Raw genomic sequence first — 18,385 nt, 5'->3', positions numbered from 1 at the left:
CCTTAGTATATCTATCAGCAATTCCTTCTCCCTCTACGGGCGGAGTACGGAATGAGCGCACGTGCAGTAATGATATTCTCCGCCATCTTTGTACACTTTTGTGGATCTCATTGTTTCTGTAGGTACGGGAGTTGCGCACACGCAGTAACCACACTCGCGGCCATCTTGGTACTCCTTTTGCTAAAACCCTTCCTGTTTATCTCACTTCCGGCACCTAGAACGCTGGTACAATACCTTTCGCCATCATGTCATGCCATTGTCCCACAGCTGATGTGGGCTCTTTCGATTGGGTATGTAATATTTGTGTATATATAGTAGTCAGCCGAACATTGCGGCACCTGCTCCTGATGAAGCCACTTCAGTTGCGATACGCGTTGGGCCTCATGCCCCCTGGACCTCTGGGTGATAGGTGTCATGGTCATGTTCTCTGAGTGGTGCTATCTTTAGCATTTTCGGTGGTGAATGGCACTGAGCTATTGTGCGGTGCTTTGCCCTATTTATATTGCATTCTTTTCATGCACAGAGCCTTAGTCCTTCTGGACAGACTTTGTGTTTGATTTTGGTGGGTGATTTTTGCTCATAAATATTATTTTCGCTTCTTTAGGGATTATTTGACTTTATAATTTGGGCTTACCTAGTTAAACTACCATCCATTAACCTGTTCATTGGACTTGCTCTTGTCATGTAATGTTTCAGGTATATTACTCCTTATCATAATGAACTTCATTGTCCTTTAGAACAGACTCTGTGTACGATCTGAGTGGGTGATCTTTGCCCATAAACAATATTTTTTACATCTTTAGAGATCATTTGACCTTATGATTTTGGCTCACCTAGTAGAACTATTATTTGCTAATTTTCTCACTGGACATGTCTCTGTCATGTGATGTTTCAGGTGCTAACTAGCAGCGAGATTTGACCTGTATATTATGTAAAGTATTGGTTCCATCTTTAACCATGCTGCGAGCTGTGCCACACTAATATATTCATGTGCGATTAGCATAGCTGTGGTATTCTTTCAGGAGGATTATCTATATTTAGAGGGCTCTATGCTAAACACCATTTCGGGCTAATCTCACTTATACATGTCCATATATATATGACAGCTGTATTATTGTTTGAATATACCACTGTATTATAACCCTTGTATTTGTACATTGCTTCCTATCACAACTATGTCCAGGGTGGTGGTTTCCAATTTGGAATAAGCGCATTTGCATTTCTGAGGGAGCACAGCTCCAGCCCCTAGCGAGGATGTGTCCACGTCTAGGGAGAACTGTTTGTTCAAATCCGGATGATGCAGAATGGGAACGATGGAGAAGGACTGTTTAAGAGAGAGGAAGGCTTCCTCAGCCTCGGAGAACTAGTTCTTTGGATCGGCTCCTTTTCAGGTTATAGCAGAGATGGGAGCGGTCAGAGTGGAGAAGTGAGGAATGAATTTTCGATAATAGTTAGCAAAGTCAAGGAATCTCTGTATAGCTTTGACTCCAACAGGTAGCGGTCATTTAAGGATTAAAGAGACTTTCTCAGGATCCATCCTGAGTCTGGTATCTGAGATAATGTAACCCAAGAAGGGAAGGTCCGACTGCTCAAAAACGCACTTCTCATACTTGGCGTAGAGTCGTTTCTCCCTAAGACGCTGAAGAACTTGCCGAACTGCTTGTCTGTGGGAAGCCAGATCTGGGGAAAATATCAAAATATCATCCAGATACACAACAAGGCAGAATTAAATACAGGTCCTGGAAGATGTAATTGACGAACTCTTGAAAAACTGCCGATGCATTACTGAGACCGAAGGGCATTACTCGGTATTCATAAGGTCCTTCCATGGTGTTGAAAGCCATCTTCCATTCATCTCCCCAGCGAATGCAGAATAGAGGTTAGGCGCCTCTTAAATTTGGTGAAGATCCTGACACCTCTTAATTGGTCAAACAACTCAGGGATCAGTGGGATTAGCCGGATTACTTACGGTAATGCTCTTTTAATGAGTCCATGACAGCACCCACTGGAGAGATAGGGATCCGCCCCAAGGAACAGGAAACCTACAGAGACATAAAAGGGGGCGGTCCCCCTCTCCTCCTCAGTTTAATTTCAGAGTACCCGGAGGACCGCCAGTGTTAGTCAATCATCACAATGTATCATCAGAATATAAACTTCATAGAAGTAATTACATTGGCTTTTATTAGGGAGGGATGTGACTGGGTGCTGTCATGGACTCATTAAAAGAGCATTACCGTAAGTAATCCGGCTATTTACCCTTCGCCATGACAGCACCCACTGGAGAGATTTCCAGAGACCAACACCTAGGGGGGGACCACCGTGCTGAGGATAGTCCTGCCAAAGTGTAGGTCAGAGTCAGAAGACAGGTCGAGCCTGTAGTGATTATAGAAAGTGGAAGGAGCCAACCAAGTTGCAGCCTTACATATATCTTCGATTGGCACGTTCCCTTTTTCGGCCCAGGAAGAAGCCATGGCTCTGGTGGAATGTGCTTTGATGCCCTCCGGAGGTTCTTCGTTTTTCATTGAATAGGCCAACCGGATAGCGTCTCTTATCCACCTGGATAATGTTGCTCTTGTGACTCCATATCCTTTCTTTTTGCCCTGGAAGGATATGAACAGAGCCCTACTCTGCCTCCAACTACTAGTTTTCTCAATATATTGCAAAACTACTCTCCTGACGTCTAGAGTATGGAATTTTTGTTCTTCAGGAGTAGAGGGATCTTTAAAGAAAGTAGGAAGATGTATCTCCTGTGACCTGTGGAACTTCCCTGCTACCTTAGGAAGGTATAGGGGGTCCGGTTTTAAGATTAGTCTGTCATGAAATGTGAGAAGGTAAGGTTGATCTATCGACAAGGCCTGAATGTCGCTGACTCTTCTAGCCGATGTTAAGGCTACTAAGAAGGCTGTTTTTAACGACAAGTGTTTTAAAGATGCTGTGTCTATAGGCTCAAATGGGGATTCTGTTAGAGAGTCTAAGACTAGATTTAGATCCCACGGAGCTACTCTAGGTATGTGGACAGGAGTAACTCGTTCACAGGCCGTGATGAAGCGGGATACCCATTTATTACCAGCAATATTATGGCCATAGAGGGCACCCAGAGCGGACACCTGGACCTTTAGTGTGTTAACTGACAGACCTAACTCTTTCCCTTTCTGTAGAAATTCTAGTATAGATTTTATTGGGACTTCAGAGGGGTTTGAACTAGTATGGAACTGAAGAAACTTCTTCCATACTTTGGTGTAAATTTTTGTTGTAGATGGTTTCCTGCTAAGCAGGAGTGTATCAATTAGGCCTTTTGAAAACCCCCTGGAATTTAATATCTGCCTTTCAAATTCCAGGCCGTCAGGTGGAGGCTGTCCACCTGAGGGTGGAAGAAAGGTCCCTGGGAGAGAAGGTTTGGGATTGAGGGAAGGACCCAAGGATCCGTCACCGACATCGACCGCAGGCACGAGAACCATGGTCTCTTGGGCCAGAATGGCGCTATTAGTATTATCCTGGCCTGCTCTTCCCTGATTTTCCGTATTACTTGTGGAAGCAGAATTATCGGAGGGAAAGCATACGCCAGCTTGAATTGCCAGGGTGTTTGAAGAGCATCTAGAATGTCCGGGTGATCTGCACGGGACCGAGATGCGAATTTCTGGACTTGTTTGTTTTGTTTTGTAGCGAACAGGTCTATTTGGGGTTTGCCCCATAACAATGTTATCTTGTGGAAAATGTGAAGATTGAGACACCATTCTCCTTGATGAAGAGTGTGTCGACTTAGGAAGTCCGCTTGTTGATTGTCCTCTCCTTTGATGTGGACTGCCGAGAGGGACAACAGATGCTTTTCGGCCAGGATTAAGGTACTGTTTGCGGAAGACATTAGAGCGTCTGATCTTGTGCCGCCTTGTTTGTTTAAATACGCCACTGTCGTAGTGTTGTCTGAACAGATTCGGACGTGGCTTCCTCGTAGCTGTGGGAGAAATTGACGCAGTGCATAGTTTACCGCATTCAATTCTTTTAGGTTTGATGAATATAAATCCTCATTCTTATCCCAGGTTCCCTGGCAGAATCTATCTCCCATGTGTGCGCCCCACCCGTGGGGACTAGCGTCCGTAGTTATCGTGTGGGATGGTGATATTACCCAAGGGACACCCCCCGCTAGGTTGTCTTTATTTAGCCACCATTCTAAGGAGGATAAGACTTTCTCGGATAAAGTTATTTTCGATTCAAGGTGCCCCAGAAATTTTCTCTGTTCCCGAAGTATCTGATGTTGTAATGTTCGGGTATGAAGTTGTGCCCACTGAACGGCTGGAGTACAGGAGGAGAGGGATCCTAGCAAGGACATTCCTGCTCTCAGGGACATTTGAGGTTTGTGAATGGCCGCCACAACTTTACCCTCTATAAGAGATATTTTTTCTTGGGGAAGTAGACATTTTTGCTTTATGGAATCTAGACTAAATCCCAAAAATGTCTGAAGAGAAAGTGGGGTGAGTCTGGATTTTTTATAGTTGACGATCCAGCCCAGGCTTTCTAAGGACGAGACAGTGTCAGCTAATCGTTCCGCACACTGAAGGGATGAGTTTCCTACAACTAAAAAATCATCTAAGTAGGGAATGATTAATGTGTCTCTCTGGCGAAGGTAGGCCATTACTTCTAACATTACCTTCGTGAAGATCCTGGGTGCCGTGGAGAGACCGAAGGGCATGGCTGTATACTGGAAATGATGAATCTCCCCCTCAAGAGTTACTGCCACTCTTAAGTATTTTTGATACCTACTATGGATAGGGAGATGGTAGTAGGCATCTTTTAAATCAATGCCGCCCATTCTACAATTTGGAAAAAGGAGCTTAATGGCCGATCTAATAGACTCCATTTTAAACGTATAATTTTTAATAAACGTATTGAGTTTTTTAAGATTTATAATTGTTCGAAATGAACCATCGGGTTTAGGGATTAAAAATAACGGAGAGTAGAACCCTTTACCCTCTTGTCCCTTTGGCACCCTAACTAAAACATTTTTAACTATAAGACTTCTAATTTCCAGTTCAAGGGCCTTCTGTTGCACTGGTGAGGAAAGGGCTGTTAAAATAAAGGAATCATGGGGAATTTGGAGGAATTCTATTTTCATTCCTTCCTTAATAATATTTAGCACCCAGGAACTTGACGTGATTTTTCGCCATTGGGGAAAGAAAAATTTTAACCTGCCCCCTACTGGGGTGTCTGGTGTTTCAGAATTTGTTGTCTCTACGGAAGGGGGGGCCTTTGAACATAGTGCCACCCTGTTTTCCCTCTCTTGTGGCCCATCGTGACGATCTTTCATTTTGTGTTCTTTTCCCGAACGGCCTCTTCCTAAAGGTCTTCCTATAGAAAGGAATTGAGGGGTCAGGGAAGGCTTTTTTCCTCTCTTTTGCTTTTTTGAGGATCTCGTCTAATGCTTTCCCAAACAAAAACTCACCCTCACACGGAATAGCGCAGATCTTAGCCTTTGACTGCGTATCCCCCTTCCAGCTCTTCATCCATAACGCACGTCTGGCATTATTAATTAGACCGGCTGACCTTGCTGCGAGGCGAAGGGAGTCAGCTGAAGCATCGGCCATGAATGCTGCTGCACCTCTAATTAGTGGTATCGCATCCCGCAATTTTTGTCTGGAGACCCCCTGTTCGATTTGTTGATCCAGCTGATCAATCCACACAAGCATGGATCTAGCTGTGCACGTGCTGGCAATTGATGGCTTAAATATGCCCGTGGAAGCCTCCCATGATCGTTTCAGTGACGATTCTGCCTTCCGATCTAAAGGATCAGAAAGTAGGCCCGCATCCTCGACTGGTAGGGCTGACTGTTTTGAGGTGGAGGCGACTGCAGCGTCCACCTTAGGGATTTTAGTCCATGAAATTAACTCCTCATCATTAAAGGGGTACTTCCTTTTGGAGGCTGACGGGAGGAAACCTCTCTGGTCCTGTTTCTCCCACTCCCTCTTTATCAGAGCCTTAACCGCAGGAATTACTGGGAATGCTCTTCTCTTCCTCTCCGCCAACCCTGCAAACATGATGTCTTGTGCAGTTTGGTCGTCTTTTGTATCCTCACAACCTATAGTATTCCTGATGGACTTTACTAGGTTGTCCACCCCATCAAGAGGAAAACAAGCTCGACCCTCAATGTCGGAATGTGTTGAGGAAGAGGATGACGCCTGCGAGGAGTCTGAGTGGATAACGCCTTCCTCCTCGGACTCAGAGCTGGATATAGCCTTTTCTTTCCCGGATTTTTTAGGGGGGGTACTGGCTTGTGAGATGGCCTGTAATTCCTCTCTAATTATGGCCCGTATATCTGTGACCGACATAGATGGACTCTGCATTGTTTCCGCCATACACTGATTGCAGAGTTTTTTGGGGTGGGAATCTGGGAGAGGCTCGTCACATAACGCACATTGCTTGTGCTTAGATTTCTGTCTCTTTTTGGCCTGGGAGAAGAAGACATTTGTGGAAAAGGGTGTCAGCTTTATAGGCAGAGGGGAAATCACACTCACCCAGTGAAGCTGTACGGTACCGAAATAGGAGGCTGCGACTTTCTGGATCTTGAATCCTTGGTCTCACTCCTGTGGCTGGCATCTGAGGACCTTCTGCTGGCTGGCTCACCTGCTGGGTCCACAGTCTTGCCTGGGGACGACATGTTGCATCGCCTGTGCGTTTGCAACTTCCCCCTTTTTATAGGCCAGGATCCGGTCAGTAAACTTTTTTTTTTTTTTTTTTTTACTCTGCAGCGGTGCACTGCGCATGCGCGAAACCGCGCTTTTCCCTCCACCGCTGTGTGAGTGACCCGGAAGTGCTCCTCTACTTCCGGGTCATTCTGGGGATTCTTACACCGCTCCACGCATGTGCGGCCGCCTGTGCTATGGAGCGGTGTACCGGCTGCCGCTGCAGCTGTGCCGCAGATCCCGGACCCTTTTACCTGGTGGTCCGCGTCTGGAGCCTGTTCCAAGCCGCACCTCTGCAGCGCTGCTCCTGTGGAATCGGCGTCATCTCTCCCGGACTCAGCCATCCCACATGCCGGCCAGACGAGGGGGGAGCCGTCTAACGGAATCTCCCCCGACGCTGCATCTGGACTGCATCCCCTGCCGTTCGCGCAGAAACCGCACAGGCGGATGCTCCTAGCCCAGGTATGATTTCTGTAGTCTTCAGAGATCCTGTCCCCTGGGAACAGGAAACCTAAACTGAGGAGGAGAGGGGGACCGCCCCCTTTTATGTCTCTGTAGGTTTCCTGTTCCTTGGGGCGGATCCCTATCTCTCCAGTGGGTGCTGTCATGGCGAAGGGTAAAAGGGTATTTATTTTTCACTGTGATCTGGTTGATTATATTTGAAAAAACTGACCGTCACATCCATACATAGACTAAGTGTGAACAGGTGCTGAACCTAGAGTAACCAACTCATATATAGTCAAGTAAAAAAGGCAGCACACTGCAGCGCTAAGACATGCAAACATGAAACATGAAAACTGAACTGCAATACTGCACTAGAAATATGAAAAATGAGAGCGTTTAGCGCATAAAAATGGCCAATTTTATGTGTACCTGATAGCCCCTTTACGGCATCTCTCGTATATCAGGTCCTACGCTTGCCTACCTCGCTGAGAATAAACGTCTCCATGTGAATGGGTACCTGTGAAAACCTCTTCCTAGACTCATATTCTCTCTCTCTGTGGAGGGATACTGGACCCGCTGCGATTAAAACACCTGGGCTAGGAGGCGGAGTGCTCAGTCAGAAGGCTAAATAATATATTTGAAAAAACTGACCGTCACATCCATACATAGACTAAGTGTGAACAGGTGCTGAACCTAGAGTAACCAACTCATATATAGTCAAGTAAAAAAGGCAGCACACTGCAGCGCTAAGACATGCAAACATGAAACATGAAAACTGAACTGCAATACTGCACTAGAAATATGAAAAATGAGAGCGTTTAGCGCATAAAAATGGCCAATTTTATGTGTACCTGATAGCCCCTTTACGGCATCTCTCGTATATCAGGTCCTACGCTTGCCTACCTCGCTGAGAATAAACGTCTCCATGTGAATGGGTACCTGTGAAAACCTCTTCCTAGACTCATATTCTCTCTCTCTGTGGAGGGATACTGGACCCGCTGCGATTAAAACACCTGGGCTAGGAGGCGGAGTGCTCAGTCAGAAGGCTAAATAATATATTTGAAAAAACTGACCGTCACATCCATACATAGACTAAGTGTGAACAGGTGCTGAACCTAGAGTAACCAACTCATATATAGTCAAGTAAAAAAGGCAGCACACTGCAGCGCTAAGACATGCAAACATGAAACATGAAAACTGGTTGAGACCCCAATAATCTATACAGGGTGGGAGTGATCTGTCTTTCTTTCTAACGAAGAAAAACCTGGCCCCGGCAGGGGAGGAGGACTTCTGACTGAACCCCCTGGCCAAATTCTCCTGAATATGGTCCAACATAGCTTGAGTCTCATCTGGAGACAGAGGGTAAATTCGGCCTCTAGGAGGGTGTAGATATGGATATCAAGTCGATAGGGCAGTCGTACGGCCTATGGGGCAACAAAGTCTTTGCTTCCTTTTTGTCAAATACATCGGCATAGGACCAATAGGAAGACGGAAAACCGGACAGCGATGCTGGAGAAGACAGACCCTTAGCCGGACGTACTGGAGCTGGACATTTCTCATGACAGGAATGATCCCAGTGGAGCACCTCTCCAGTTCTCCAGTCCAACACAGGTTCGTGCTGTTGTAGCCATGATAGGCCTAAGAGAAAGGTGTGGGAAAGAACATAGAAGACTATCCTCTCAGTATGAAGCATCCCAATAAAAAACCTCAAGCGACACAGTAGCCAGATGATCCTTCTCCCAAAGAGTTCTCCCATCGACGGATGTTATTGTCAGAGGGTTTTGTGTTGTGAATTAGACTTTTTGGCTCCCTCTTGTGGTCACTAGTGATATGACTCTGGGATTGTCTTTCTTCAGTTTGGCACTCACCTGGGTCGTTAGTCCAGGGGTGTCGCTATATAAACTTCCTGGATCCTTAGTCCAGTGCCTGGCATCGTTGTAATCAGATCCTTCTGTTGCTCCTGTCTGCTGGTCCTGGTTCTTGCAAAATTAAGCTAAGTCTTGCTTCTTTGTTTTTTGGGTTATTTGCTTTGCTTCTATTTTTGTCCAGCTTGTACTAAATGTGAGTTCTGACCTTGCTGGAAGCTCTAGGGGGCTGGTGTTCTCCCCCCGGCCGTTAGTCGGTTCGGGGGTTCTTGAATATCCAGCGTGGATATTTTAATAGGGTTTTTGCTGACCATATAAGTCATCTTACTATATTCTGCTATTAGCTAATGGGCCTCTCTTTGCTAAATACCTAGCTCATTCTTATGTTTGTCTTTTCCTCTTACCTCACCGTTATTATTTGTTGGGGGCTTGTATCCAACTTTTGGGGTCTTTTCTCTGGAGGCAAGAAAGGTCTTTCTTTTCCCTTCTAGGGTTAGTTAGTTCTCCGGCTGGCGCGAGACGTCTAGAACCAACGTAGGCACGTTCCCCGGCTACTGCTATTTGTGGTGCTAGGATTAGATATATGGTCAGCCCAGTTACCACTGCCCTATGAGCTGTTTTTTTGTGTTTGCAGACTTGGTATTTATTCCTGAGACCCTCTGCCATTGGGGTCATAACAGTATGCCAGGCCGACATTGAATGTTTAATGCATTGCAGAAGTGGGATAATAAGAAAGGAAATTCTGAGTTTTTTGTTTTTTGTTTTTCCTCTCTTCCTCCCCTTTACCTCTGAGTGGCTTGAGCTTGCTGCAGACATGAATGTCCAGACCTTGATTACAAGTGTGGACCAGCTTGCTGCTCGTGTGCAAAGCATACAAGATTTTGTTACCAGTAGTTCTATGTCTGAACCTAAAATACCTATTCCTGAACTGTTTTCTGGAGACCGATTTAAGTTTAGGAATTTCAGGGATAATTGTAAATTGTTTCTATCTCTGAGACCCCGTTCATCTGGAGACTCAGCTCAGCAAGTTAAAATTGTTATCTCTTTTTTACGGGGCGACCCTCAGGATTGGGCTTTCTCGCTAGCGCCAGGAGATCCGGCATTGGCAAATATTGATGCGTTTTTTTCTGGCGCTCGGCTTGCTTTACGAGGAACCTAATCTTGAGGTTCAGGCAGAAAAAGCCTTGCTGGCTATTTCTCAGGGCCAGGATGAAGCTGAAGTGTATTGCCAAAAATTTCGGAAATGGTCCGTGCTTACTCAGTGGAATGAGTGTGCTCTGGCCGCAAATTTCAGAAATGGCCTTTCTGAAGCCATTAAGAATGTGATGGTGGGTTTCTCCATTCCTACAAGTCTGAATGATTCCATGGCGCTGGCTATTCAAATTGACCGGCGTTTGCGGGAGCGCAAAACCGCTAATCCTCTGGTAGTGTTGTCTAAACAAGCACCTGATTTGATGCAATGTGATAGAATTCAGACCAGAAATGAGCGGAAAAATCATAGACGTCAGAATGGGTTGTGTTTTTACTGTGGTGATTCTACACATGTTATATCAGCATGCTCTAAACGCCTAACAAGGGTTGTTAGTCCTGTCGCCATTGGTAATTTGCAACCTAAATTTATTTTGTCTGTGACTTTAATTTGCTCATTGTCCTCTTACCCTGTTATGGCGTTTGTGGATTCAGGTGCTGCCCTGAGTCTTATGGATCTGTCATTTGCCAAGCGCTGTGGTTTTGTTCTTGAGCCGTTGGTTAATCCTATCCCTCTGAGGGGTATTGATGCTACGCCATTGGCGGAAAATAAACCGCAGTTTTGGACACAGGTAACCATGTGCATGACTCCTGAACATCGGGAGGTGATTCGTTTTCTTGTTCTGCATAAAATGCATGATTTGGTCGTTTTGGGTTTGCCATGGTTACAGACTCATAATCCAGTCTTGGATTGGAAGGCAATGTCTGTGTCAAGTTGGGGCTGTCAGGGTATTCATGGTGATTCCCCGCCGGTGTCTATTGCTTCCTCTACTCCTTCGGAAGTTCCTGTGTATTTGTCTGATTATCAGGATGTGTTCAGCGAGTCCAGGTCCAGTGCTCTGCCTCCTCATAGGGACTGTGACTGTGCCATAGATTTGATTCCAGGTAGCAAATTTCCTAAGGGAAGACTATTTAATCTGTCTGTACCTGAGCATACCGCAATGCGTTCGTATATCAAGGAATCTTTGGAGAAGGGGCATATCCGTCCTTCCTCTTCCCCTCTTGGTGCGGGATTCTTTTTTGTGGCCAAGAAGGACGGATCTTTGAGACCTTGTATTGACTATCGGCTTTTGAATAAAATCACTGTTAAATTTCAGTATCCTTTGCCTCTGTTGTCAGACTTGTTTGCCCGAATTAAAGGTGCCAAGTGGTTCACCAAGATAGATCTTCGTGGTGCGTACAACCTTGTGCGCATTAAGCGAGGAGATGAATGGAAAACCGCATTTAATACGCCCGAAGGTCATTTTGAGTACTTGGTGATGCCTTTTGGGCTCTCTAATGCTCCTTCAGTGTTTCAGTCCTTTATGCATGATATTTTCCGGAAGTATCTGGATAAATTTATGATCGTTTATCTGGATGATATTCTGTTTTTTTCTGATGACTGGGACTCGCATGTAGAGCAGGTCAGGATGGTGTTTCAGGTTTTGCGTGAGAATGCTTTATTTGTTAAGGGCTCAAAGTGTCTCTTTGGAGTACAGAAGGTTCCCTTTTTGGGGTTTATTTTTTCCCCTTCTGCGGTGGAGATGGACCCAGTCAAGGTCCGAGCTATTCATGATTGGACTCAACCCACGTCAGTTAAGAGTCTTCAGAAGTTCTTGGGTTTTGCTAACTTCTACCGTCGTTTTATTGCTAATTTTTCTAGCATTGTTAAACCTTTGACGGATATGACCAAGAAAGGTTCTGATGTTGCTAACTGGGCTCCTGCAGCCGTGGAGGCTTTCCAGGAGTTGAAGCGCCGGTTTACTTCGGCGCCTGTTTTGTGCCAGCCTGATGTCTCACTTCCCTTTCAGGTTGAAGTGGATGCTTCTGAGATTGGGGCAGGGTCCGTTTTGTCGCAGAGAGGCCCTGGTTGCTCTGTGATGAGACCTTGTGCCTTTTTCTCGAGGAAGTTTTCGCCTGCTGAGCGGAATTATGATGTTGGCAATCGGGAGTTGTTGGCCATGAAGTGGGCATTTGAGGAGTGGCGTCATTGCCTCGAGGGTGCTAAGCATCGTGTGGTGGTCTTGACTGATCACAAAAATTTGATGTATCTCGAGTCTGCTAAACGCCTGAATCCTAGACAGGCCCGCTGGTCATTGTTTTTCTCCCGTTTTGACTTTGTGGTCTCGTATTTACCAGGTTCAAAGAATGTGAAGGCTGATGCTCTTTCAAGGAGCTTTGTGCCTGACTCTCCGGGAGTCGCAGAACCGGTTGGTATTCTTAAAGAGGGAGTTATCTTGTCAGCCATTTCTCCGGATTTGCGACGTGTGTTGTAGAGATTTCAGGCTGGTAGACCTGACTCTTGTCCACCTGACAGACTGTTTGTTCCTGATAAGTGGACCAGCAGAGTCATTTCCGAGGTTCATTCCTCGGTGTTGGCAGGGCATCCGGGAATTTTTGGCACCAGAGATCTGGTGGCTAGGTCCTTTTGGTGGCCTTCCTTGTCACGGGATGTGCGGTCGTTTGTGCAGTCCTGTGGGACTTGTGCTCGAGCTAAGCCTTGCTGTTCTCGTGCCAGCGGGTTGCTCTTGCCCTTGCCTGTCCCGAAGAGGCCTTGGACACATTTCCATGGATTTCATTTCAGATCTCCCGGTGTCTCAGGGCATGTCTGTCATCTGGGTGGTATGTGATCGCTTTTCTAAGATGGTCCATTTGGTGCCTTTGCCTAAGCTGCCTTCCTCTTCCGATCTGGTTCCTGTGTTCTTTCAGAATGTGGTTCGTTTACACGGCATTCCTGAGAATATTGTGTCTGACAGAGGATCCCAGTTTGTTTCCAGGTTCTGGCGATCCTTTTGTGCTAGGATGGGCATTGAGTTGTCGTTTTCGTCTGCCTTTCATCCTCAGACTAATGGACAAACGGAGCGAACTAATCAGACTCTGGGGGCTTATTTGAGGTGTTTTGTTTCTGCGGATCAGGATGATTGGGTGACCTTCTTGCCGTTGGCTGAGTTTGCCCTTAATAATCGGGCTAGTTCCGCTACATTGGTTTCGCCATTTTTCTGCAACTCTGGTTTCCATCCTCGTTTTTCCTCGGGACATGTGGAGCCTTCTGACTGTCCTGGGGTAGATTCTGTGGTGGATAGGTTGCAGCAGATCTGGAATCATGTGGTGGACAACTTAAAGTTGTCACAAGAGAAGGCTCAGCGTTTTGCCAACCGCCGCCGCGGTGTGGGTCCCCGACTTCGTGTTGGGGATTTGGTATGGCTGTCTTCTCGATTTGTTCCTATGAAGGTCTCCTCTCCTAAATTTAAGCCTCGCTTCATCGGTCCTTACAAGATATTGGAAATCCTTAATCCTGTGTCCTTTCGCTTGGATCTTCCGGTGTCGTTTGCCATTCACAACGTGTTCCATAGGTCTTTGTTGCGGCGGTACGTTGTACCTGTGGTTCCTTCTGTTGAGCCTCCTGCTCCGGTGTTGGTTGAGGGCGAGTTGGAGTACGTGGTGGAGAAGATCTTGGATTCTCGTCTCTCCAGGCGGAGGCTTCAGTATCTGGTCAAGTGGAAGGGCTATGGTCAGGAGGATAATTCCTGGGTGGTTGCCTCTGATGTGCATGCGGCCGATTTAGTTCGTGCCTTTCACGCTGCTCATCCTGATCGTCCTGGTGGTCTTGGTGAGGGTTCGGTGACCCCTCTTTAAGGGGGGGGTACTGTTGTGAATTAGACTTTTTGGCTCCCTCTTGTGGTCACTAGTGATATGACTCTGGGATTGTCTTTCTTCAGTTTGGCACTCACCTGGGTCGTTAGTCCAGGGGTGTCGCTATATAAACTTCCTGGATCCTTAGTCCAGTGCCTGGCATTGTTGCAATCAGATCCTTCTGTTGCTCCTGTCTGCTGGTCCTGGTTCTTGCAAAATTAAGCTAAGTCTTGCTTCTTTGTTTTTTGGGTTATTTGCTTTGCTTCTATTTTTGTCCAGCTTGTACTAAATGTGAGTTCTGACCTTGCTGGAAGCTCTAGGGGGCTGGTGTTCTCCCCCCGGCCGTTAGTCGGTTCGGGGGTTCTTGAATATCCAGCGTGGATATTTTAATAGGGTTTTTGCTGACCATAAAAGTCATCTTACTATATTCTGCTATTAGCTAGTGGGCCTCTCTTTGCTAAATACCTAGCTCATTCTTATGTTTGTCTTTTCCTCTTACCTCACCGTTATTATTTGTTGGGGGCTTGTATCCAACTTTTGGGGTCTTTTCTCTGGAGGCAAGAAAGGTCTTTCTTTTCCCTTCTAGGGTTAGTTAGTTCTCCGGCTGGCGCGAGACGTCTAGAACCAACGTAGGCACGTTCCCCGGCTACTGCTATTTGTGGTGCTAGGATTAGATATATGGTCAGCCCAGTTACCACTGCCCTATGAGCTGTTTTTTTGTGTTTGCAGACTTGGTATTTATTCCTGAGACCCTCTGCCATTGGGGTCATAACAGTTTTGGAGCAGACGAACTAGGATTTGAAATCGATCCACTACAGCCTGGAGGATAAAATTTCCTGCTGCCATAGAATCCAAATACACAAACTCAATAAACTGAGATTCACAGGTTGTCACAGCGACAGTAAGGGTCAAGAGTAAAGAGATGTCTTTTCCATCTAGGGAGGTCTCTCCTACCGACCCTAGATGCTGGAATTTCTCCGGCTTCACCGGACAGCCTCGAATGAAGTGACCCATGTCTCCACAATAGAGGCACTGGCAATCCTTCTGTCACTGACTGCCAAGGGCAAAGTGGTCGACCTGCATGGGTTCAGGTGAGACCTCGACAGGAGAGGGCGAGGGAACAAGCGACCTTTGAAAAGACAGAGCCAGGTGCTGCGATGCGCTTTCACGTGCCACCTCACAGGCACGCTCTCGGAAACAAAGATCTATGTGGATGGTGAGGGAGATCAGGTCGTTGAAAGTAGTTGGTAGGTCTTGACCGGCTAGCTAATCCATAATGTCTCCGGATAGCCCCTCCCAGAATGTCACCACCAAAGCTTCGTTATTCCAACTGAGTTCGGATGCCAGAGTGCAGAAGCGTACTGCATTTTGTCCATCAGATGAATTGGACTGACGTAAATGGAGAAGAGCAGAAACTGAAGAGGTGGTTCGCCTGGCTTCACTGAATACTTTGCGAAAAGCCTCCCAGAATGCAAGCAAATTGGAGATGATTGGGTCCTCACTCTCCCATAATGGGTTGAACCACACCAGGGCCTCGCCTCCCAGGTGCAACATAAGGAATGCCACCTTTGCTCGGTCCAACGGGAAGTGGTGAGGAAGCAGTTCAAAATGTAGCCGGCACTGATTAATGAACCTGCAGCAGAGCTTTGGATTGCCGTCAAAGCGTGGTGGAGCTGCTAGTCGGGGCCTGGATCTCGAACTAAGCAGACTGTCTCCAGAGACTTCTCAGACTACACGGCTGCTTCAACATGTGGGAACTCTGCAGACATGTTTAAGGCCTCCAACTTGGCAGTCAGGGACTGCAATTGCATGGACAGCTCCTCCTGCACGTCTTTCTGTGTCAGCAGAGCTCTTCGTATATGGTCCAAATAGGCAGGATCCGGGGTCCACCGGGGTCCATGGCCTGAGCAAACTGTCACGAATGTGGTTTGTGGAGCCACTGTGCCACAGACCGCGGAGAGCCTGGAGGGGCGTGACTAAGCGAGCACCTAACTGTTCACTAGAGCCTCTGATGGTGAGGTTAGACTTGGCTCTCGATGAAAGCCAGGTACCACTCCAGGACAGACCAACAGACATGCAGCAGCTGGACCCAGAGGACAGACTGGATGGAGCAACAGGCAGAGTTTGTATCAGAGTGCAGCAGACAGAGTCTGCACCAGAGTTCAGCAGGCAGGATCGGCACCAGAGTGCAGCAGGCAGGATCGGCACCAGAGTGCAGCAGGCAGGATCGGCACCAGAGTGCAGCAGGCAGGATCGGCACCAGAGTGCAGCAGGCAGGATCAGCACCAGAGTGCAACAGGTAGGATCTGCACCAGAGTGCAGCAGGCAGAATCAGCACCAGAGTGCAGCAGGGACTGGTATGCAACCTTACACAACATAGATTGCAAAACAGGAAAGTTGCTCAGGCACCTCCCTAGTGGTGCAGGAAGCAATATATACACAATGATTCTTGTCCATTGGTTGGGGAGGAAAAAGTAAGTGCATGTGCTGGCCCTTTAAGAGGGTGGTGGCTCGTGCGCACTTGCCCTAACGACATGGCTGGAAGCTCTGCTGGGAGCATGCAGAGCATAGGGAATGGAAGAACCGACCGCAGCGCGGGTGAGTAAAGTGACACACCGGAGACCTTGCCTGTCAGAGGAAGGCTCCGGTGTGGTGCTAACACATTCCCACCCTTCCCTATCTTTAGCATTGTGCCACGCATTCTACCCACCCATCATCTGCGGCTACATGCCCCTCTTCCCAATCCTCCTCCAGTCTACACCATTGTTCACCCTTTCTATCCTCTCCCACTGCCAGTAACACTGTGCCCTTTATCCCATTCTATCTCCACTGTCACTCTCACTTCCCCAAACATTATGACCCACTTCCCATCCCTTCCCCCGACAGCACCATTGTGCATTGTTTCCACTGCTACCCCCACTGTGCAGCACTGTGCCCCCCTTTTCATCCCTCTTCTTCTGTAGCATTTTGCCACCCATCCAACCCCTTCCCTCCATCTCCAGTCATATGCTCATATGCCCTTCTTCCCATCCTTCTCCAAATGTCATTCGTATCATAATCTCCATCACCTCATTGATCCTTTTCTGCAGAATTATGTACCAAATCTTTCTCACCCTTGTCAATCTTGCAGGGGGTAATGGAGTATGGAGGAAGAGCATCAAGACAGCTCTCCAGTCTCTTACAACTTCTGCAGTTCCTCCAGTCGCCCACAGGGTAAATGACCTTTGGTCATGTGACTAAAGGTACCTTCACACTAAGCGACGCTGCAGCGATACAGACAACGATGCCGATCGCTGCAGCGTCGCTGTTTCGTCGTTGTGTGGTCGCTGGAGAGCTGTCACACAGACGGCTCTCCAGCGACCAACGATGCCGAAGTCCCCTGGTAACAAAAAAAAACACATACTCACATTCCGGTGCCCGGCGTCCGAATCCCTGCACTCCTCCTGCATCCTGTGTCAGCGCCGAACATCTCCGGCATCTCCCACAGAGCAGAGCGGTGACATCACCGCTCTGCTTTACGGCCGGCACTTACACAGGATGCAGGAGGAGTGCAGGGAAGCGGACGCCGGGCACCGGAATGTGAGTATGTGTTTTTTTTTTTTACTTTTACAATGGTAACCAGGGGAAACATCGGGTTACTAAGCGCGGCCCTGCGCTTAGTAACCCGATGTTTACCCTGGTTACCAGTGAAGACATCGCTGGATCGGTGTCACACACACCGATTCAGCGATGTCAGCGGGAGATCCAGCGACGAAATAAAGTTCTGGACTTTCAGCAACGACCAGCGATCTCACAGCGGGATCCTGATCGCTGCTGCGTGTCAAACACAACGATATCGCTATCCAGGACGCTGCAACGTCACGGATCGCTAGCGTTATCGTTGTAAAGTCGCTTAGTGTGAAGGTACCTTAAGGCTACTTTCACACATCAGGCTTTTTGTTTCAGGCACAATCCGGCAATTTTTGGAAAAAAACGGATCCGTTTTTTTTTACGCCGGATCAGTTTTTTTCCCATAGAGTTGTATTAGCGTCGGATTGTGCCTGATGGCCACACGTTTCATCCGTTTTTTTCCGGATCCATCCAAATAGTCATTTCCGGCGGACAGAGAAAACGTCCACTGCAACGTTTTTTCGTCCGGCGTAAAAAAACGCACAGTGACGGAATCGGCCAAGAACACATGAAACGAAGACGTGAAACAATGAATCCGGCGCCCGGATCCGGTTTCCAAAGCATTTTCCATACAAATCATGCAGATTTTCCGTTCTGGTCTCTCTCTCTTTTATAACTTTAATGTCTTCTTCATTAAATTAAAATTGCCAATTTCAGCAGGGAGCCTATACGGACATATTTGTGAGCCTTACAGCATTCTGCTCATTGTTTAATAACGACATTTTTACTGGCAAGATTGCCTGCATCGAACTTAACATTTGAATTGATTTATTTTTCTTTGTAAATAGGTATCCTTCAAAACCCAATTGTACCTTTTTATGCAAAAAGCAAAACAACAAACAGCGCATGCAACCATTACTTTATTATCCACAG

General features: G+C 47.1%; 1 protein-coding gene across 1 annotated transcript; it reads right to left on the bottom strand.

Annotated features, from left to right (window-relative positions):
- Window positions 1-3,721: 3,721 nt before the first annotated feature.
- On the bottom strand, window positions 3,722-6,859 carry LOC143815512 (uncharacterized). Its single transcript, XM_077294770.1, has 2 exons — window positions 6,527-6,859; window positions 3,722-6,440 (listed from the first exon to the last, which is right to left on the bottom strand). Exons 1-2 carry the CDS (start codon window positions 6,647-6,649, stop codon window positions 5,211-5,213), a joined length of 1,353 nt encoding a protein of 450 aa, XP_077150885.1. The 5' UTR covers window positions 6,650-6,859; the 3' UTR covers window positions 3,722-5,210.
- Window positions 6,860-18,385: the final 11,526 nt, after the last annotated feature.

Source organism: Ranitomeya variabilis, chromosome 3 (assembly GCF_051348905.1).
Source record: "Ranitomeya variabilis isolate aRanVar5 chromosome 3, aRanVar5.hap1, whole genome shotgun sequence".
NCBI classification, from domain to species: domain Eukaryota; kingdom Metazoa; phylum Chordata; class Amphibia; order Anura; family Dendrobatidae; genus Ranitomeya; species Ranitomeya variabilis.
Note: the sequence above shows the minus strand (reverse complement) of the source record. Positions and strands in the feature narration are given on the sequence as shown.

Coding starts and splice junctions, on each gene's coding strand:
- LOC143815512 (XM_077294770.1), bottom strand. CDS start 6,649: ATGTCGTCCCCAGGCAAGACTGTGGACCCAGCAGGTGAGCCAGCCAGC. Junction 6,441..6,526: donor AGTCGCAGCCTCCTATTTCG/GTACCGTACAGC, acceptor TTCTTCTCCCAG/GCCAAAAAGAGACAGAAATC.